The following is a 24,150-nucleotide window of genomic DNA, read 5'->3' on the forward strand; positions in this document are numbered from 1 at the left end:
AGGGCCGCTAATACGATATCGTTCGGGTACGTCAAGAATCGTATGAAGGTTGTGATTGATCAATAAAGGATTCGTCACTCTTAGATAGTAGGAGATTATGATCTGCGTTTCATTCAATTAAGTCAATGATGAAATCCTTGGCCAAGGTGTACTCATAAGTCGAAAATGAGTTTTCGATTTATATTGACTTAATAGTGGAGTGAAAGATATGATCGATGATCGAGATTGACACAACTCCATATCTCGTAATTGATCGGATCATATTGACGAAGGGATTATAGTTTCACGGTAAACGAACGAATTTGGTTTTTGTCATACCACGTGACATTTCCCGTCACATGTATTGCCCTGACACATTGCTAGATGTCAATCAGGGACGGCGAATGTGAATTGACGATAAATTAAAATGGTGTTTTAATTTATCAATTTTGATTAGATCAAAATAATATTTCACGTCGTTAGGCATCGTGGTCGGGAACCTAATGGGTCACACACAAAAGAGAATTGGAAGATTGCAAATTGCCAATTGGTTAATTTAACAATCGTTGGACAAATTAATTAATTGGATTTGTTATTCATATTTTCGAATTAATTAATTAGATTAATTAATTCACGGACCGGGTTTAATTAATTGGATTAATTAATTATTGGACCGGACCGGGCCGAGCCTGTTTGGGTTTATATAAATACATAACTAGGGTTTGAGGTCCATAAGGTTTTCATTATTCTTGCTGGCACAAGAGAAAACCCTAGAGGCTGCAATCATATTCTCTGTGTGGATCACCGTTGGAGGCTGGACAATTGGACAGCTGTGGTGGCAAATCAAGGTTGATGGAACGAAAAGAAAAGCAAAAATATTGCAGATCTGACAAAAGGTACAATCTTATCACAATTCCTAACCAAACACAATGAGATCTATTGGATGGGAATCGAAATAATTTAATTTTCCACTGTGCATGTATAAGTAGATTCCCAACAGGGGGGTTAAATATTGAATCATCTTCTATTACTTTAGATCATGAAGGTACGTAAACTTCTACAGTGGTGGATACGATTCAATTTCTTTTCCTTTATTTTCTATGTGATTGTTGTTTTTATTTTTATTAATTTTTAAACATAGGATATTTTGGACAATTAATGGTAATCACCACTCCATACTTGACTGATTTCCAAAAACCTTTTGTCTTCTATTTCTTGAACAAGAGAATTGATTATTGGACGAATCAAACGGTGAGTAAGTACAATCGATATAATGTTCCTCGTTACGAAAAACTATTTTATTTGACCATGTTTGTTGCTAATATGCTTGTCAAAAAAGTTATGTGTAGAGGTCTCATGATAATTTATTGCCTAGGGTTTTAAAAATTTCAGGAATGCCCCTGGTTGAAGGTGCATGTTCTTAAACACAATCTCTTAGGCTGTAAGTTATTGTTGTCGATTTTATCCCGCAAGTGAACAGATCGTAAGAAGTAGTAAAGTGGACCTTTTGAATCCGGATTATCATTCCCACGAGAATTATATTTCAGTACTCAATTTATTATTCCTAACTTCTATTTGATGAAAATAAATAAATATAAAAATGATGGAATATGATTTTTAAATCTAAATACTAAAAATTTCATGAATGCAACAGAAAATGAGTAAGAATTCAGATAATAAATGAAGATTAGGGCGGAACAACTTCACCTATTGGTCACATTTACTTCTAATATCGAGATTCATAAAATTAAAGTAATGTTCGGTCAAATTCTTCTATTGTATTCAACTTACCTCTCTCGAAATCTCGTTGAGCCTATTTAATTAGTTTAATTTTATATCTCTCTACAAATTAAATAACAATTCTAAGAATTTCTGTAGGACCGCAGCAATTAATATATGTATCTCTACACGTTATACTAATTTATCGAATTTTAATATGTGGTTTAAACAAGAATCATCATCTCTACATAATTATTGTTCACGAAATCATTGAATAATTTGCCAGAAAATTAAAAGCATTAAAAACATAATTAAAATTCACACATAAAATATAAAATAACAAGAATCTCAAATAAAAGAAATAAAAGTCCCAAATAAATTATATTGTTCGTCCTACAATTAAATTTAACTACGCATATTAATGGAGGAAACACGAGATATTATCACGAAATTCATCATCGAGAATTAGCAAAAATAATCTCCAATTTTTCTCCAGCCTCCACGGGCTTTTTGCACGTGTTCCCTCTCTCTCCTTGGATTTCCTATGCGTGTAAATTTAATGGAAGAAGACAAATCCCCCAGCTCCCTCCAATTAATTCTGTTGCTCCAATTTTCGTGCATTTCTCTCAAAATTCAGCCCCAATTCTGTAGGAAATTTATATATAATTGGTTGCCGTGCGTGTCTATCTATCCCTAACAGCCTCAAGTATATAGAAAAATATTCCCTCTCTCTGTACATGTATATATCATAATAAAATTCTAATAGCCACCAAATTTGACTAAAAAGAACTCTAGCTTTCTGCCAACCTACCTGCAGCCCTTTATTTCACTTCAAGAAGGATTTTAATTCATGCATGCATGTAGAGTTCCAATCAACAACCAATTTAAGCCATTAATAATTAAATTATTCTTCAAGTCCTTCGTTTTTCAAGATAATGCAATTCAATCCTTGAGTTCTTTTATTCTTGCAACTCATGTCTTCTTTGATTCAATTCAAGTCCTTCACTTTCTAAAGTATAAAATTTGGTCTTTAAATTCTTCAATCTTTGATTCATGGTCCGGATCAACTATTGAATTGTTACAACTTGATCCCAAACTTTTGCATTTCGCCCTTTTTTGCTTCATTCCTTCAATTCACCTTCCTTCATAAAATTCTACCTATTAAACATAAAAGATAAAAATTTAGGATATAATTTGTCAAAAGAACCATCAAATATCGCTATTTAAGGTACCGAATAAATATATAAAATACACTTATCAAATACCCTCAAACTTAAACATTTGTTTGTTCTCAAACAAAACTATAAACTAAATAGTAATAGACACACAATCATGCAAAAATATTTGGATGGACAATCTAGCTTCTCACCTCAGGATTCAAGATTTAGTGTTTACTCTATAAACATGCTTCAAAGTCACAGTACCAAACTAATATCCACTCTTCCAATGTAAAAATTGACGCATGTGTTTGAAGAATCAAGTAATCAATAATGACTGCACAAGTTATTTCAATTCCCGACCCTCTGTGGTCAAATATATCCTTACATCTCTCGTATGATTCAAGCACCCCCAAACTTATTATTTTTCACTCATTCCCAATATGTAACCAAAGGTTGAATATTTTATTACGATCCTCACCCTCTCGAGTTCAGGTGGACGTTACGAGTTACAAGTCAACACTTCAGTGAATAGGGATTCTCCAATTATTTGATTGCTTCGACCTCCAAGACTTAACTAACTAATTATCTTGCATCAAAAGTCAAATTCTCTCAAATAAGTGTTAGGGCTTAACAAAGGTATTTAGTGTTTTTGCTCTTTTTGCGCACTTGCTTTTTTCTTTTTTTACATTCTCTCCATTAAGCTTTCTAAATGACCTCTGTAGCAGGCTTTAAGCCGATGACTCCCAAGTCAGACGACTTTAGGGCACCGGGTTTTAAACACCCTTATAGGCTTACTGACTCGAGTAAAAAAGGCTTCGAAGAGAACAAATTTTTTTCTTTTTCTTTTTTTTTTTCAAGTGTAACTTCATCCCTAACTGCTTTCTAAATGACCCTTGTAACGAACTTCAGGCTGATGATTCCCAAATCAAACGACTTTATGGCAACAGATTTTAAGATACCCTTATAGGCTTAATTACTCGAGTCATAAAGGCTTCCGAAGGAAGTTTAAAATTTTAAATGTATATGCCTTGATTAGTACAATGCCCCTTATCACACTTATTCAAACAAACCGACCTCTAACTTAAGACTTTCGCCGAGTTTTATCATGTTAGTCTATGATAATCCATACACAAGTTTTCACACATGGAATTCACATTCACATCCGTATCTTCCTACAACTATAAAGTCACCCCCAATTGTGCTAAATTTGGTCTAAAGATAGATAATTTAATATGGTTTAGGTAAAGTATCTATATCCAACTAGATCAACCTATCAAAAGCAAGAAACAACTTATTTACTCACAATGTCAAACTCAATTCTAGTGCACTTGTAATATCAAATTTTGTAAGGTTGAGCTTCAATTAGTCTAGCATGCATCTTATCCACAGTTCAATAACCAACACCAAATCTCAAATTAAATTAGCATAGTCAACCAGACTATCTAACCTACACAAGCACACAACTGAATAAAAGAGAATTTTTTTTCACCTCCAAACTTAAAACTGACATTGTCCTCAATGTCATAAAGCATAAATAAGCACATAAAGGGGGTAGAGAGGAAAAAGAAGAAGGTACTCCCCAAATTTTTCTGTTGAATGTATGAGGCACTGTGTGTGACGGCTAAATAATTTTCTTCATCGTGCTTTCCCTTGGGTCTATGTTGGCTTGAGTGTTACACGACGTCATGTTCTTGAAAAATCAAATTTCACAAATTAAATACAGGGAACAAGGGTTACATAGATCAAACAATCAAAATAACCAACAATAAATTCAAGGGCCTGAGGGCAGAAGGGATGTGAGTGATGACTCCTAAAAATTGAAACGTGTCTAAATTTAATGCAACCTAGTAAAAAAACAAAACTATATATTATGCAATATGAAAAGCAAAATAAAAAGTTTGAAAATTGGGTTGCCTCCCAATAAGCGCTTCTTTAAAGTCATTAGCTTGACTTTGTGCCGTGGTCATTCTGGTACAGCTAGGTCAAGGCTTTCTTTATGGGAAAATCTTCCATGTAGTGCTTGATACGTTGGCCATTTACTTTGAAGTTTCCTTTTGTTGGATAGTGTAGTTCAATTGTACCGTAGGAAAACACCTGAGAGATCGTGAAAGGGCTAGATCATCTAGATGTCAATTTTTCTAGAAACAGTTTAAGTCTGGAATTGTATAAAAGCACTTAATCTCTCACTCTAAAAATTCTTTGCCTGATGTTCTTGTCATGCCACTGCTTCGTCCTTTCGTTGCAAATGGCTGCATTCTCATATACTTCTCTTCTGAATTCTTCCAATTTATGTAGCTATAGTATTATTGTTTCTCCAGCCTTTTCAAGGTGCATGTTTAATTGCTTCAATGTCCAGTACGCTCTGTGCTCAAACTCCACTGGTAGATGACATTCTTTTCCAAAGACTAGTTGATATGGGGACATTCCAATAGGTGTCTTGTAAGCAGTGCGATACACCCATAAAGCATCATCTAATTTCTTTAACCAATCCTTGCGAGATGTATTCACAGTGAGCTCCAGAATTCTTTTCAATTGTTTGTTCGAGGTTTCCACCTGTCCACTTGTTTGAGGGTGGTAAGGAGTGGCAATTCGATGTTGTACCCCGTATTTATGCAGCATTGCCTGGAATAACAGATTGCGGAAGTGAGTTCTACCATAACTTATTATGACCCTAGGTGATCCATAGCGCTTAAAGATGTGTTTCTTTATGAAGTCCACCACCACCACCTTTGTGTCATTTGTAGGCAATGCTTTAGCTTCTACCCATTTAGAGACATAATCCACCGCCACTAGGATGTACCAATTGTTGTAAGATGATGGAAAGGGACCCATAAAATCAACCCCCCAGACATCAAATATTTCCACCTCCAAAATGTTGTTAAGTGGCATCTCATGACACGCTATCACATGACCTGCAGAAACTGTGGCAGACCTTAAACAGTGTAGGCCAAAAGTAACCACATTGAAGCACCTTTGTTGCTATTTTAGTTGGGCCAAAGTGTCCTCCATAAGTCGAAACATGAACCCGTGAAAGGATCGGTTTCATCTCATCCTCTGGCATACATTTCCTAATGATCTGGTCTGCCCCTCTCCTGTATAAATTTGGATCATACCAATAATAGAATTTCGCTTCATGAAGCAGCTTCTTTTTTGCTGATAGGTGAGATCAGGATCCATATAGCCACTAGCTAAGTAATTAACAATATCTGCATATCACGGAGCCTTTTCTATCTGTAATAACTGTTCATTTGGGAAGACCTCATTAATATCCATGTCCTCTAAATCCTGTAGTTACTTTAGCCTTGATAAGTGATCTGCTACCTGATTTTCTATTCTTTTTTTTTTTTTATCACAAATCTCTATGTCAAATTCTTGCAGCAACAGAACCCATCGAATTAGCCTAGGTTTAGCATCCTTCTTCTCAAACAGATATTTCACGGCTGTATGGTCAGTGTAGACTATCACCTTTGAACTAATCAGATAAGAACAAAATTTATCGAAGGCAAAGACCACTACTAGCATCTCTTTTTCCATTGATGTGTAGTTGATATGAGCATCTGTCAAGGTTTTTGCTGGCATAGCAGATGACATGTAACACTTTTCCCTTACGTTGGCCAAGCATTACTCCCACTGCAAACTCAATAGCATCACACATAAGTTCGAAAGGTATATCCCAATCAGGTGCTACTATTACAGGTGCAGAAGTTAATTTTCTTTCAAAGTATTAAAGGCATTTAAGCACTCATCAGAAAAGTGAAATGGCACATCCTTCTCTAGTAGATTACATAGAGGTTTTGTAATTTTTGAGAAATCTTGAATGAACCTTCTGTTTGATCTCCCTTAACTGAATTAGGAGGCTGCAATTTTTCAATCACTTGTATCTTGGCTTTGTCAACTTCAATGCCCTTTGGCGAAAATTTGTGGCCAGCGCTATCCCCTCTTTTACCATGAAATGACATTTTTCCCAATTTAGCACTAGGTTCTTCTCTTCACATCTTTACAATATAAGAGCCAACTGATCCAAGCAATCATCAAATGAATCTTCAAACACAAAAAAATTATCCATGAATTTCTCGATGTATTTTTCCACATGTCAGATAATATGGCCATCATGCACCGTTGAAAGGTTGTGGGTACATTGCATAAACCAAAAGGTATCCTTCTAAATGTAAAAGTTCCATAGGGGCATGTGAAGGTTGTTTTCTCCTAATTTTCTGGAGCAATAATTATCTGATTGTATCCAGAATATTCGTCCAAAAAGAGGTAATGAGAATGACCTTCGAACCTCTCCAACATCTGATCAATGAATGGCAATGGAAAATGCTCCTTTCTGATTGCATTGTTTAGCTTCCTGTAATTTATGCATACTCTCCACCCTGTCACTAACCGTGTTGGTATTAGTTCGATGTTCTCGTTCTTCTCTACTGTGATTCCACCCTTTTTAGACACAACATGCACTGGACTCACCCACGAACTATCAGAGATGGGATATATAATACCTGCATCCAACAATTTCAGCACTTTTGCACTACTTCTTTCAAGGTTGGATTTAATCTGCGTTGTCCTTCCACTGATGAATTTGACCCGTCCTCCATTAAAATCTTGTACATACAAAGAGTTGGACTGATTTATCTAATGTTAGCTATTGTCCATCCAATTGTCGTTTTGTGCTGCTTGAGTATTTCCAACAATTTATAATCCTCTTCCATTGTTATATCATTCGCGATGATCACTGGAAGTGTTGTGGAGTCTCCCAAAATGCATAACGGAGAAGTGAAGGCAAGGGCTTTAGTTCAAGAGTGTGTGCTTTTTCCACTGAAGGTACTAGGGGTAAAGGGTTGTTGCCAAGAGATTCATACTACCAATGTCTCCTTCTTATTGGTTGTTCGACCAAGTTAACAACACATTCAACTTTTCCTACATTTATTGCTTCAGATTACGCAAGTCCTTCCTCACAAAGATTTGTGTGATGCTCTGTTTCAAATGTATCTGCCACAAGCTCTTCAAGAACATCTATTTGGCAATAAGTGTTAGAAGTCAATGGATGTTTCATTTTCTTGAACACGTTGAATATCACTTGCTCATTGTCCACCCGAAGAATCACATTTTCATCGTAAACATCAATTAGTGCTCTTCCGATAGCCAAGAAGGGTCTTCACAAGATCAAATGAATGTTTGAATCCTCCCCATGTCCAAAATAATGAAGTCAGCCAGAAAATGAATTTGTCAACTTTCACTAGCACATCTTCAATAATCCCCTTTAGTCATTTGATCAATCTGTCAGCCAGTTACAAAGAGATTGTTGTAGGTTTTGCTTCTCCCAACCAAAGAGACCTATAAAGAGAGAAAGGCATAAGGTTCACTGGCACCCAAATCACATAAAGAATGTTCAAAATAATTAGAACCAATTGTGCAAGGTATCGTGAAACTCCCTGTGTCTTTTAGTTTAGGAGGTAGCTTTTTCAATAGAATTGCATTGCACTCCTCGTTCAGGCAGACTGTCTCATGTTCTTCCAGCTTTCTTTTGTTAGACAGGATCTCCTTCAAGAATTTAACATAGCTGGGCATTTGGGCAATTGCATCTGCAAACGGAATATTGATGTGTAGTTTCTTGAAAATCTCTAAAAACTTGGCAAACTGCTTATCCAACTTCTTTCCCTGTAACCTTTGAGGGAAGGGAATTGGTGGCACATAAGCTTTCACGGGGCTGGGTGCTCTCACTGTGAGTGTTTTTTTTCCTTTTATCCTCCTCGTTAGTTGGTTGTTCAGATTCTGCTTTTGTCCTAACCTCTTCACCCATTACTTCTTTGTCTTTTCTGTCTGATCTCTTCACATATATCTTTGGAAGTTGCATTCCACTTCTAGTTGTAATAGCTTGCACTTGCTCTTTTGGATTGACCATTGTGTTGCCTAGCAATGTCCCTTGTGGGCGTTCTGTAAGTTATTGAGTTATTTGATCAATTTGAGTTTTCAATTTCTTAATGGATGCTTGCTGATTTTGAAAGTTAGTGTCAATCTGCTGGAAAACCTTATCTGTCTTCTGCATGTACTAGTTGAACATCTCCCCTAAACTTTATTTTTTCTCTTGTTGTGCATTGTTTGAACTACTCCCTTGCTGATTATCCTACCATCTGAAGTTTGGGTGTTGTCTCCATCCCGGGTTGTATGTTTGTGAAAAGGGATTAAAATTCCGAGAGCCATTTTGAATGAAGTTGACTAGTTCCTCCAGAAAGCCCATAGATGTACAATTTTCTATTAGGTAATTTGCCCCACAGTTTTCGTAAGATGGGCCAATTATCATTGCATGTGCTCCTTTTGTTTGTGACTTCACCAATAACTCTACCAGTTTTGTCAATGCTGCTATTTGGGCGTTGGTAGATACTGTGCTGTCTAATTCATAAATTCCTGTTGTTATTGGAGGCACCACTCTTTCTGATGAAAACATGGAATGAGTAGTAGCAATCAACTCAAACAGATCCATACATTGTTGCACTGATTTCTCGAGATTTGAATAGTGTAAAGGTCCTATATAGAAATACTGCACATGATTTCCAATAGTGATCCCATGAGTTGGATATTTCCTCATCAACTCCTTAAATCTATTCCATGACTCGTGATAGTTCTCCCCATCTCTCTATTGAAAAGTTTGAATTTTCAGTCTGATTTTTGCTACCTTAGCTGGTGGAAAGAACTTATTGCAGAATTTCCTGGTCAATTCCTCCGTGTGGTAATACTTTCATCAGGTTCGGTATCCAGTCATTCCAATGCTGCATCTCTTAGTGCATATGGGAATAATCGCATCTTGATGATATCCTCATTAACCCTGGGAGCATGACAATTCTAGCAATTCCTGAGAAATCTGGAGATTTGTGTGTTTGGATTCTCATGGGGTAGCCCGTAGAATTGCAAAGTGTTGCTCATCAAATTAGTCCAGTCAGCCCATATCTGGAAGTTGTTTACCCAAAAATCTGGATATACTATGTTGGACTGTGCGGGTGCTGCTATAAGCATTAAGAACATAGATACTGGTAAGTCCCCTTCATTTACTTCCCTTTACTCTTGCTATTGATCTTTCGCGACCATTTGTCCAATTAGCTGTATGAGAATATGGTTGTTTAGTTTGTCAGCCATTTGATGTTGTTGCTTTTATTTGTGTTCCCTGAATCTTCGTCTAATGGTACGTTTTATTTCTGAATCAAAAGGTTCAAGACCGTCACCTTGGACACGAAGCATACAACGAACAACTTTTCCTATAAATAAAAGAAAATAAACAAATCAAATAACAATTAAAAATAAAAATAATAAAATAAAATAAAATAAAAAATAAATAAAGTAAGACTAAAAGTAATAGTTCCCCGACAACGGCGCAAAAAACTTGTTGTCGATTTTATCCCTACAAGTGGACGGATCGTAACAAGTAGTAAAGTGGACATTTTGAGTCCAAATTATCGTTCCCACGAGAACTATATTTTAGTACTCAATTTATTATTCCTAAATTCTATTTGATGAAAATAAATAAATATAAAAATGATTGAATGTGATTTTTAAATCTAACTACTAAAAATTTCGTTAATGCAATGGCAAATGAGTGAGAATTCAAATAATAAATGGAGATTAGGACGGAACAATTTCACATATTGGTCATATTTACTTCTAATATTGATATTCATAAAATTAAAGTAATGTTTGGTCAAATTCTTCTATTGTATTCAATTTACCTCTCTCGAGATCTCGTTGAGCCTATTTAATTAGTTCAATTTCATATCTCTATGCAAATTAAATTTAATTAAACGAAATAACAGTTCTAAGAATTTCTATAGGACCGCAGCAACTAATATAGGTATCTCTACACGTTATACTAATTTATCGAATTTTAATATGTGGTCTAAACGAGAGTCCAGATCTCTAAGTAATTATTGTTTACGAAATCATTGAATAATTGACCAGAAAATTCAAAGTATTAAAAACATAATTAAAATTCACACATAACATATAAAATAACAAGAATCTCAAATAAAAGAAATAAAAGTCTCAAATAGATTACGTTGTTCACCCTAAAATTAAATTTAGCTACGCATGTTAATGGAGGAAAAACAAGATATTATCACAAAATTCATCACTGAGAATTGACAGAAATAGTCGCCAATTTTGCTCTAGCCTCCACGGGCTTTCTGCACATGTTCCCTCTCTCTCCTTCAATTTAGTGTGCGTGTAAATTTAATGGCAGGAAACAAATCTCCAACTCCCTCCAATTAATTTTGTTGCTCCTATTTCCGTGCGTGTCTCTCAAAATTCAGCCTCAATTCTGTAGGAAAATTATATATAATTGGTTGCCATGCATGTCTATCTATCCCTGGCAGCCTCAAGTATATAGAAAAATATTCCCTCTCTCTTTGTATGTGTATATATCAGAATAAAATTCTAATAGCCACCAAATTGGACTAAAATGGACTCTAGCTTTTTGCCAACCCTCCTGCAGCCCTTTATTTCACTTCAAGAAGGATTTTAATTCATGCATGCACGTGGAGGTCCAATCAACCACCAATTTAAGCCATTAATACTTAAATTATTCTTCAAGTCCTTTGTCTTTCAAGATAATGCAATTCAATCCTTGAGTTCTTTTATTATTGCAACCCATGTCTTCTTTGATTCAATTCAAGTCCTTCACTTTCTAAAGTATAAAATTTGATCTCCAAATTCTTCAATCTTTGATTCATGGTCCGGATCAACTTTTGAATTGTTACAACTTGGTCCCAAACTTTTGCATTTCGCCTTTTTTTTGCTTCATTCCTTCAATTCATTTTCCTTCATAAAAGTTTACCTATTAAACATAAAAGATAAAAATTTAGGATATAATTTGTAAAAAAAACCATCAAATATCACCATTTAAGGTACCAAGTGTATAAAATACACTTATCTGTTACCTGGCTATATCATGAATAATTACTCAAAATAAATTCCCTCTTGACTGAGTGATTATATTTTTGTAGTCGGAAAGATTGGTTGACAAACTTTGAGAGACGCAATTCATTTCAATTAATTGTCATCAAGAGTTCTTAGTCAACAATTAGATCAAGAGAATCGTCTTGAAAAATAAAAAATTGAAACTTTAGTAATGAGTAAGGTTGAACAACGAAACCATAAAATAAACTAAAAGAACGGGAAACCATAAAACCAACCAAAATCGTTCTTTTAGGATCAATCAACGTTATGATTTTGAATTGAACCAAATAGATTTGAAATAATTTGGTTTAGGTTTCAATTTTTATAAACCGTTTCAAATCGTCAAATCATTTACAAAATAATCTGAAAATAAATTAACGTAAATTTATCAACCTAAGTAAAATTGAACATATCCCAATTGAAATATATATTCATATTAGAACCAACCAAATTCGGCAAATATCCATCAAAATTAATTAATTAAATCATAATTAATTACTCATCTTTATGACAATTGTGAATGCAAAACCTTCAAATTGGTTGAAGTGTTGAAAAATTGCTGCTAAACCATATTCATCGGTCGTCCAACACAATAGAGTAGAGAGTTAAATATAAATTTTAATTAAAATTCAGACCATTTTTTCCTTCTATTAACAATTTTCTCGAAAATATGATCAATTTTCAGGCCAGTATATTTATTTATTTTTAAGAATTTTTTCTATATTTTATTGTTTGTTGTATTGTTTTGTTATAATTTACGTCAACTTTCCTTAAATCTTTAGTTGAACAGTATTTGTTGTGTTATTTGCATCTCAATTTCCTAGTCAAATCACTCATTTTATTTATTTATTTAACTTAGTTGTTAGATTTTTATTATTAATTGCTAGAATGATTTAATGGATAACTTAAGTGGTCGTGTGAAGATTTGACTAGTAGGTCTGTCGACATACTATTTTGGTAATTAAATGCGAATATGTTAGATATTCAAATATTCACAATTGCTTTCAAGTTTGCATTCCTTAATAGTTCTCAAATTCTTTTTTCTCTATGAGTTCATTGAGTGCAAAGATTGTTGAAATGGTGATTAGTGCTAAAACTTGATTGCATGTTTAAAAGAGAGACTATAGTGGTTCGTCAATGTTTAAAATTTGATGATTCTAGGAAAATTTTAGAATGTAGTATCATAGTTGATATTATTATTCACTTTCTTTTATTAATTGCTTTATATCTTTTAATTGTAATTAGTAAATAAATTTGTTATATTTTTTTATTTTAATGCAAAGAATGAATCGTGTATTATAATTGATTCTTGCACTAATTAGTATTGACTAACTCAAAATGAAATTGTTTCTTTAATGTTATATTATAATGACGAGTGATGCTATAGGTATATCGGGGTGTTCATGCTAATGTCCACCTTATTCGAAATGGGCCCCCTCCATGTGAGGGAAGTGGGCATCGATATGGACATTGCAATATGTATAAGTAGCATATTCCTATAATGATTAGAAGTCTACAACTTTCATTTTATTAATTATGATGATACTATAATCTATGTTTTAACAAAAAAGTGATTTGATTTGGTTTAGAAATTGAACTGATTTGATTTGAATTGAAAATATTTAAATCACTTGGAGTCCATTTGATTGTAAAAATGAATTTTGGATAGAATGAAAACAAATTTCTGGGAATTGAATTGTCTAAAACTTATTTTACTAGGAATTGTCAATTAAATGTGTTTGATTAATATAATTTTTCTCTTGAAAAATGTTGAAATTTTGAGGGAAAAAAAAAGAAAAATAAAACCTAAAAAAGCCAATTCCCTCCAAAACCATGGGAATTGATTTTCCACCAATTCGTGGAATTTGAGGCTGCGTGGAGGAAAAGAGAGAAATTGAAATCAATGGAAAACTTTCCCAATCAAACAACAAAGAGGTGGAAAAATGGAAAATAATTCCCATTTTCCATGGAAAATATTCCATATCAAACTGGGCCTTATAATAGTCTAATTTGAAAATTTATCGCAAATCACTTCAATCAAATCGTATTCATATGTAATTTGGGCTGGACATGGTCCGGTTCAGTTCGGTTCTAATGTGAATCGAACCGACCCAAAATTTTCGGGTATTTAGTAAGTGGAATCGTCGGGTCCAAATTTAATTATGGAACCGTTCAGGTTCGGTTCCATTCGGTTCGGTTCGGTTCCGTATTATAATTAAATTTTTTAATATATATAAAGTTACATTAATTTAATTAATGATGTGTTCAATATTAGCTTTTACAAAATAACGTAGTCCAATCTTATGTGTCTTTTATGTCTCTCTTTGCTGAATTTTTCATAAATTTGATTATTAAAGTCACAGGAAAAGAAAGATAGCGAGCTCAAAATAATTAAGAGAGATGTTGTAGAACTTTGATTCGATTTTCTCCAATAGAAACGATACTACAGTAGAGTAACAAATTTGGATAAAATTAAGATCAATCAGATTAAGTTGATTTTGAACTGAAAATTAGAAATAAAAAAAATCATATTTTATGCTTTGAACTAAATTAACTAGTTAACAAATTTATTTAGAAAAAATAAAATAATTTTGCTTATCTAAAATAAATAAATTAAAAAAATTAAAGAAATTCGATTTTTATTTGGTTTTTCGGGTATTGGCCTAGAATCAGAACCAAACCGTACCGTCGGTTCTTGATTCAAATACCCGTTCGGGTATTTAATTTGAGAAGAACCATCGAGTTCGGTTCGATTCGAGAGTTTTGTCCAGCTCTATATGTAATGAGTTCACATTTTTTAAATTTATTATTTATTATTATTATTATTATTATTATTATTATTATTATAATAACTACATGGTTATGACTGTGACTGACAAGATCAGATTGTTAAATATAATGGAATACTTTCAAGCTTGTTAGTGCGTTGGCAACGTTCTAGTGGGACTTGTGTCTCATATTTATTGTTACTACAAAAACGTACAGTACCTCACTCTAGGTCCTGACCTACTGACTTTATGTAGATAAAGAAATCAATTATTGTTATATTATTTCCTTTGTACACACCGACCATGAATTCCTTAGCTAACCGATAACTTCAAAAATATGGAGTAAACTATTTATACATAAAATTAGTACATAAAAAATTACATAAATGATGTAGAGGAAAAAAATCGAATAAAAAAGTTAATTATATTTTAAACTAACAAATAATAGAATGATCTATTGTATTATGTAACTCATTATTTAAAACTTAATATATGCATAGCAAAATCCCAAAATTATTAGCAAGTAAAAACTTAGGCCCTTTTTGAACACCTACGATGAATTTCTTAGTATAATTAACTATGTTTATTAGCAAAAACACATTTGAGTCGAGTTGTTTTTTTTTTTTTAACTACATGATAAATGAAATCACGTCAGAACTCAAAACTTAGCCCTTCTTTGAACCCCTATTTATTGTGAAAATTAGTGATTTTAATCGATTATGCTACGTGTACGTTCCGTTGATATTAAGCCTTTATTTGTTAACCATTTTATCACATTATTATTTTTTACTGTACTTATTTTCAACCACACATTATTCATTAAAATAATATTACACATAAATAAAAAAATATTTCTTTTTTTAACCATACATTTTAACATTAATCACTATTCTATAATACACTTTTTAAATTAAAGGGACATAAACAGGCCCTAAGTTTGTCATTGTTGTGAGATGATAATTTTTTACCCATTGATTTTAACAATATTTTAAACAATTAATGACAGATTTTGAAGATACACGAAGTATCAAACTTAATGTACACCAAGTGTGTACAATTAGTTTAATCCGAATTTGAAAGAATATTGATTAAAAAGTAAGGAAATTTTTTAGTTTAAATATAAAATTATTTTATTGGAAGGAATACATTTTAAAAAATGAATTTAAAAAAAATGTAACTCAAACAAAAGCTAAGTGTATCGAATCACTCGTGAGCTATCTACCTTAAATAATTAATATAATCTGTGTATATTTATATCCATATTTATTTATCGCCACGCATCTGATCGAAGTAAATACACAAGAAAATATTCTTGATGGTACAACAAAGCATCCCAATTTCTTCATTTTATAATAAAATACTGTACATACAGATGCAAATGCAAGAGATAAATTAGAGTTTTGCTATACAAAGTGACATTTTATATTAAAATAAACTTAATCAAATTTTTTTATTAATTATTTCTTGATTGTGTCATTATTAAAAATGGATTCATTCATAACTTTTATATTGATTCAAAAAATAATGTCCTATTCTTATGAGAATATTAATGATAGATAAACATATATTTGTGTGAAAGATTACATTTTTTCAATTCGCTCAAATAAGAATCGTACTCGACGAAATCCCTCTATTTCTAATCATAATATCTATCATCATCTCTGTTTCGTTTACAAATTTTTGTATCTTACATAAGCATATCTTTTAAAATATATATATAATAAATAATTTATGAATAATTAAAATTTATTTTCTACAACACTCGTTACAGATTTCAGATAATTTTGAGACTTGTGCAAGTAAAGAATGTTTCAAGCCAACTTGGTAAGACAATATAAATTATTTATGTTTCTTAGAAAACTATTCAAATTGATTTTACAAGTATTCAGTGCAATCCTAACAGAAATTGAACTTCTCCTTATTTGACTTTTATAGCTTTACATTGGAATAAATTTTAATTCAACGTTCATTCGTTAACTATCGTACAGTATTAATCAGTAATCCCAAAAATGCAAAATCCACAGATAATCGTATATTCCTATTAAAATCTTTAATCTACAGCATTTATAAAAAGCCTCGAATCTCGGGATGGGATAAATAATTTTGAATGAAAATTCTTTCACTAATATTTTATAATTTCTGATTCATCCTTCAATAAATTAATACGACATTTTTTATTTTTTATTTTTATTTTTTGGAGACTCTTCAAACATATGACTGAATAATTTAAACAATGCCTCTTAGTTGAACTTTAACCGAAATTTTTTTTTTAAAATATAATGACTGGGATTTTATTATGCCCCCGTTTAATGGTAAAGAGAAATTGGAGGTAAAATGATTAATATTTTGGCTAAATGCTAAGAACAAAGAATGGAATTTGATTTTATATAAGTCAACTAACTTTTAGGACTATTTATTCCCAAATAAAGCTTCAAAAAAATTTTTGAGACCATATTTTGAATTACATTTACAAATAATAACTTGTATCGAACGGAATGATTCTTTTATTTATCCTTTTTTCCTTTTCTTATTTCTGCTTTCTTATCTAATTAACAAAATACAATGCTAATAAGCCAAAAGTACTCCTGACAATTTGGCTTTTCATTAAATTGTTTTTGTCCAACCACCTGAAAATTTACGATGTATTTTTAAATAGTTTTTATCGTTAAGGGCAAGTTGTACAATTATATTGAAAAGTTAAAAATTAACTTGTCTATTTAATAAATTGGAGATAAACTTATAATTCAAATAATAATTTTGGGGGAGAATTGCAGCCGAGGTACCAAACATTTCGTTTATTAGCAGACTTTGTCCAAACCTTTAGTTTGTGTCACCCACAGTCCCAAACCTTTCAAAAATATGCACCGGAGGTTCAAATGGATGGAAACCGTCCGTTGACTAGAAAAATCAAAATTTGACCAATTTGGACCAAATTGGAAGAGCAAAGTGGTACTTTGCATTTTTTCTTAATATTAATAATTAAAATAATTAATAATAACAATAGAAAAGTAAAAAGAAATAAATAAAAATAAAAAAGAAAGAAAGAAAGGGAATACTGTTCATCTTCATCTTTACCCCACCCCGCCCCCTTACTCAAAACCCAAAACCAGAATACCCCATGGCCACCATCACCGATTCACCTAGCCTACCCACACCGTCGTCAAAAAAACTAGCTATCAAATCTGGAGACACCCAACCCCAGTTGAGAAGTAAATTTGGAAATAGCTATCAAAACTTCATCCAATCCCAAACTTAAATCTCAAATCGTCAAACATGGAAGTCAAGCTTTTTATGCAATCGAAGTCAAGCTTCTGTGAACTGAGTTCGAACTCAGTTCTTGACCGATAATGGAGATAGTGTTTAGGGAAGAAATGTTGGTATAGGTGGTCATTTCTGGATTTGGGTTTTTGTTATTTGGAGTAGATGTTATGGCGACAATGATGGTGGGTGATTTGCAGGTGCGACGGCGTGTTGGTGACTGGGCGATTCAATTTCTGGTTTTCATTTGGGTTCGGTGGGATTTGATTTTTGGATTTGATTTTCCAATGTGCCGTAGGGATGAGTTTTGTTGGTTTGATTTTCGCTGTTGTGGATGGAAGGTGACAGTGGTGAGCGGGAGTGCTGTGGCGGTGGTTGTGGCAATTTCCGATGGATGTAACATCGGAGAAGACGAGCTGCTTTGGTGTGAGGATGGTGTACCGGTGGCAGACTCGTTTTTACTGTCTGATGGTTTGATTTCGGGGTGGGGTGGTGTGAGGAAGATGATAGGTTTTCGTTTGGTTTTTAATTTTTTTTTTCAATTTTCTTTTTTTTTCTTAGATTTTATATTTTTTGATTTTTTCTTGATTTTTTTGATTTTTTTCAATTTATTTAATATGGTAATTATCAAGTTACCATTTTATCCTTTTCAATTTGGTCCAAATTGGTCAAATTTAACTTTTCTAGTCAACTAATGGTCAAACGGACGGTTTCCATCCATTTGAACCTCCGGTGCATATTTTTGAAAAGTTTTGGACTGTGGGTGGCACAAACTAAAGGTTTGGGCAAAGTCTGCTAATAAACGAAAGGTTTGACACCTCGACTGCAATTTTCCCTAATTTTGGAATATCGGTGAAAGAAATTGAAGACTTACACTTGGTCTTATTTTCTTTTGGTTGGAAACTTGGAACATCGTGGAATTGATTAAATTAGTAGTTTGTAATCACTATGATAGAAGGTTCATAATGTATATAGTGGAGTCAAAATGGATGGAACGTTTGAGATGACTCATATTAATAAAATACTTATAAAAACTCATTTTGCTTGATTCGAATTGAGTCACTGGTTGACCCACGTTAATGAATAGGTATTTTAGGTTTGAATTGTCAGGATGTACAAATTATTTGTGATCGAGAGAAATTTCTGATAATTAGGAAATAGAAAAGACTAATAATTTCATATATTTATCTATTTTTTCTTCAGTAGTAATCGGCTTTTTTATACTAAGAGCCTGTTTGGGAGTGATTTTGAGAATTGATTTTTTGACCGTTAGAAAAAAGTAGGGTCCACATGTGAGAGAAGAAGTCAAATATGACGGCTGGAATAGTAAAATAACGGTCAAAAAATCAATTTTTTGGGTGAAAAAATCCGGCCCAAACAGGCCCTAAATTTCCAATCCAAAGATTCACTGACGCATTTTTTTGACGTAAGCCATGTTGTGTCGTTTTTTTTTTTAATTATATTTTAAATTCCATTTTACTTTAGTGATTACATTTTAGTGCTTAAGTGGTTAATAATGAATAATTTGTTAAACTAGGAAACAAGCAATTCGTTTTGAATTAATTAATTAATTTTCATGAAGAATTTTTAATATAGTCTACAATTCTACACGCTTCATTCTTTCCTTAATTTTCCTTGGAGAGAAGGGATGTCCAAGTAGATGAAATTCAAGAAATATAACGATTTTAGTATGATCAGTGATAACGATTTTATCAACAAATTATTTGTTCATTTTCAAAGTGATAGACAAATTCTATGAGGATTAATAGCATGGACGTTAATGAGTTCATTAATTATCTACTTGTGTATAACCGCGCTTTCAATTTTGATTTTTCGAGTTTGGCTTACAATAAATTATCGAGATTTTGTACCGTCGCTATTTTAAAAAGCAAGGAGCTCTTGCTTGTTTTATTATGTGTAGAATGGTTATGAGAATTACGATATCAAGTTTTACCCTAACGTGCCCTTGGCTAGATTATGAACTAAAATTGTACCACTTTTCAAACCTAGAGCATAGTGATCAAGGACGTAAAGAATGGCGTGCAAGCTATTTTCATTAAGTCATTAATACAATCCCATGTCACACCTGATTGAATTAGACATATAAGAAAGTATTTTTGATTGTACAGCAAAGCATCCCAGATTTGTTATTTTACAATAAAATATTGTACATGCAGATTTAGATGTAGATGTAGGTGATGAAATATCTTGTTATTCATTTGATGGTTGGGTTATAAATTTAATTAGTCTCACCATTACTAATAGGGTGATTAGGTCTGTTCGGTTGGGATTTTGAGAATTGATTTTTTGACCATTAGAAGAAAAATGGGTGCCACCTATGAGGGAAGGAGTCAAAAATTACGGCTGAAATAGTGAAATAACGGTTAAAAAATAATTTTTTTGAAGTGAAAAATCACTCCCAAACATCCCCTATATTACCATCATAATAAGTGTTTAGTACGTTACAATTTTCTTATTTACTTAAATCACCATGAGTAAAATGATATAAATATCTTATCTATTATTCGCTTATATGATTTTTTATTCCATTATCATCATCCGTACACTACAAAAAAGATATATAATTCTTATTTAAAGATACAAATGCAAAGTTCATAAATCAAACGATTCAAAGATTAATAGAAAAAAATTTGTGGTGGTTATATGACCATCACCATTAAATGTTTTACCCTGATTTAGTAGAAAGTAGTGGATTTCCTCTCCTTGCTCCAAGACTGCCAAATATCGCAACTCTTCATTTTTCAAGAAGCCGGATGAGTTGCTAGCTACTATATGGTTCAACAATCTCGGGCATAGAGAACGGAATCCGCACACATGATCGCATACCTAATTTTCTCCAAAGTCGACTATGGCAATATGGAGTTCATCACAATTGCCATTATATTGGTTACAATAAGAATATTATCATTGTCAGCCGCCTCTTGAATGAAAACAAATTAACCATTATGAACAATTTATTTTTTATTAATTAATTTGTCTACTTCATAAATAAGTTGGGCTTCTCAAGTATTTAGATGAGAAATAATGCGTGTCTCTTGTCAACAAACAAAAAGTAACATAACAACGGCACATAATATTTTTAAGGATTAAACTATTTGTACACAAAGATTTATACAATCTTTTACACACACAACACATGTCGACCCCCTATTGGAGGGGTGGTTGGTGGGCCAGCCGTCCCTCCAATAGGGAGCTGCCACGTGTTGTATGTGTAAAAGATTGTGTAAATCATAAGGTGAATGTAGCATGGTCCTATTTTCAATTGCTCGGAATTGTTCAAATTAATTAAGTATTTCGTCAATGAAAATGCCTATTCTAAAATAGGCCGTAGTGTAAAGTGGAGAGATGAAAAATGTATACCACTTTTATTTTATTTTTAGTTAGGGAGAATCAAAATGAATGGAATAAGAATCAAATCTTTCTAAATTTTTTAATTTATTTATTTTAAATAAGTCAAATTATTTTTAATTTTTTTAAATAAATTTGCTAACTAGTTAGTTTAGCTCAAACAAATATATATTGGTTAATTGCTAAGAACAAAGAATGGAATTTGATTTCATATAAGTCAATTAGCTGTTGGGACTATTTACTTCTAAATAAAGCTTCAAAATAATCTTTGAGGCCATATTTTGAATTACATTCGCAAATATTAACTCGTATTGAACAGACTGATAGACTTTTTTTTTTTTTAAACTTCTTTTATTTATCCTTTGTCTTTTTCTTATTTCTACTTTCTTATCTAGTTTATAAAATACGATGGTAATAAGCCAAAAGTATTCCTGACAATTTGGCCTTTCATTAAATGGTTTTTTGTCCAACCACCTGAAAATTTTATGAAATATTTTTAAATAGTTTCATGGTTAAGGACAAGTTGTACAATTATATTGAAAAGTTAAATTGGAGAATATCAACTTATAATTCAAATAATAAATTCGGAATCTTGGTGAAAGAATTTGAAAACTTGCAAGTGGTCTTATTTATTTTGGTTGGAAACTTGGAACATCAAGGAATTGATCAAATTAGTAGCTTGTAAACTTGAACTTGGACTTAGTTTTTTTGGTTGGCAAATTGGAACATCGACGGATTGATCGAATTAGTAGTTAGTAATCACTGTGGCAAAATGTTCACAATGTATATAGTGGAGACAAAATGGATTGGACGTCTGAGATGATTCACATTAATAAAATACTTGATCAAAATTATCCTGCTCGATTCACATTGAGTCAATGGTTGACCCACAATAATAAGTAGGTATGTTAGGTTTGAATTACTTGCATGTACATACTATTCGTGATTGAGAGAAATTTTTTATTATTAAGAAATAGAATGGACTAATATTTTCATATATTTATTTATTTTTTCTTCAGAGATAACCGACTTTTCTAGTTTCTATACCAAATTTCCAATCCAAAGATTCACTCGACGCATTTTTGGACATAAGCCATGGAGTGTCGTTTATTTTTTTTATTTATATGTTAAATTCCATTTTACTCTAGTGATTACATTTTAGTGCTTGAGTATTGAATTAATTAATTAAATAATTTTCATCAAGAATTTTTAGTATAGTCTACAATTCTACACGCTTCATTCTTTCCTTGATTTTCCTTGGAGAAAAGGAATGTCCAAGTTGATGATATTCAAGAAATATTACGATTTTAGTATGATCAGAGATAATAATTTTATCACAATTTTTTTTCCAGTGTGATAGACAAATTCGATGAGGATTAGTAGCATGAACGTTAATGAGTTCATTAATTTTCTAATTGTATTTAATCGCACTTTCAATTTTGTTTTTACATGTATGGCTTACAATAAATTATTGAGATTTTTTGCCGTCACTGTTTTAAAAAGCAAGGAATTCTAGTTGGTTTGGGTTATTCTTGGGGTACATAAGGATTATGTACCTCAAGAATAATTCTGCTGGTTTTTTTAATAGGTGTGGAATGGCAATGAGAATTACAATATCAAAATTTATCCCAATGTGCCCTTGGCCAGATCAAATGGACACCCTTATGTACTTGATTATGTACATCAAGAATAATTCTACTGGTTTTATTAGGTGTGGAATGGCAATGAGAATTACGATATATAATTTTATCCCAATCAGCCCTTGGCTTGATTATCAACTAAAATCACTTTTCAAACGTAAAGAATGACTTGTAAGCTATTTTCATTAAACATTAATATAATCCCATGTTACACCTGACTGAATTAGATATACGAGCACGTATTTTTGATTATACAATAAAGCATCCCAGATTTTTCATTGTTCGCGAAATTATTTCTTTCGATTTAAAACTACCGCAAGTGCACGGTTCATTAATAAGTAATAAAGTGGATTAAATGAGTCCGAATATCGTCCCACAGAGATTGATTAGTTCAATTTTACCTATCGTCGCCTTAACTGAAACTAAATTACTAAAGTGGATGTGAACCTAATTAAAACCCTAATTTTGGAAAGAAAACCCTAATTATGCAATTTTGATGATTGAATTAAATTAAATATGCAAAATAATATTTTTAATACTCTAGAATGAAATCAAATGTTGAGAACACACGTTTGTTGTAATCAATAGGAATTAAACACACTAGGATCACGATTTTTCCATGCAATTATCACTTTAAAACCCTAATTCCACAATGTGACAACACACTTCAATTGTGACGAATCAATGTTCCTAAATCTATCCAATATTTTCTCTCGAGATGTATCAAGCTTATTTCTACATACCACCGGCCTATATTTTTATGACAAGTTCATATGTAAAAATGCATGCGATTTTATGAACACTTAAAGATTCACGTAGGGCATAGTGATATATTTTTATCCTCTATCGGACCCTACGATGATTTATATTATGTCGAACCTATTCCAATTCTCTCGAATGCAAGAATAAATCACCCAAACTCACACAATTACGGGCCCTTAATTGCGGAAACAATAATTGCATATAAATCATTCAAAACAATAGAAATATGTCTTAATGTCAAATTGTAAAACTAGAATATTAAAGATCAAATTACATGGTACAATGATCTCTTAACACATGAAAATCTGGCCTAACATGGTTAAAATAAAAGAATACATCAGATTTTGGATAAAAGGCATTATCGGGTTATGAAATCTTGAAAAATCTTGAAGCTCTTTGTGTAAATCTTCGTTCTTGCTCTCAAAATCCTATCTAAGAAGTGTTTTTCTGCCTCCAATCCCTTCTGCCTCTTTCTGGACGTCTTTTGATATTTATATCGCGTGAAAATTAGGTTACCAAAAGAGTTTCAGTCGTATAAGGAAACTGTAGAAT

The 24,150-nt window shown here is 32.3% G+C and overlaps 1 protein-coding gene across 1 annotated transcript; it reads right to left on the reverse strand.

Annotated features, from left to right (window-relative positions):
• Window positions 1-5,153: 5,153 nt before the first annotated feature.
• Window positions 5,154-6,449, reverse strand: LOC111398163. The gene is made up of 3 exons (XM_023025098.1): window positions 6,212-6,449; window positions 5,791-6,011; window positions 5,154-5,585 (listed from the first exon to the last, which is right to left on the reverse strand). Exons 1-3 carry the CDS (start codon window positions 6,447-6,449, stop codon window positions 5,154-5,156), a joined length of 891 nt encoding a protein of 296 aa, XP_022880866.1.
• Between the last annotated feature and the right edge of the window lie 17,701 nt (window positions 6,450-24,150).

Source organism: Olea europaea, chromosome 8 (genome assembly GCF_002742605.1).
Source record: "Olea europaea var. sylvestris chromosome 8, O_europaea_v1, whole genome shotgun sequence".
Classification (NCBI taxonomy): Eukaryota; Viridiplantae; Streptophyta; class Magnoliopsida; order Lamiales; family Oleaceae; genus Olea; species Olea europaea.

Excerpts from the sequence above, each read along its gene's own strand:
- LOC111398163 (XM_023025098.1), bottom strand. The coding sequence starts at position 6,449 with ATGTCATCTGCTATGCCAGCAAAAACCTTGACAGATGCTCATATCAAC. Across the intron at positions 6,012-6,211 it reads AGAATTTGACATAGAGATTT|CAAAAAAGAAGCTGCTTCAT; the intron begins GTGATAAAAAAA and ends CTCACCTATCAG. Across the intron at positions 5,586-5,790 it reads TTTGGCCTACACTGTTTAAG|GTGGTGGTGGTGGACTTCAT; the intron begins GTCTGCCACAGT and ends AATGACACAAAG.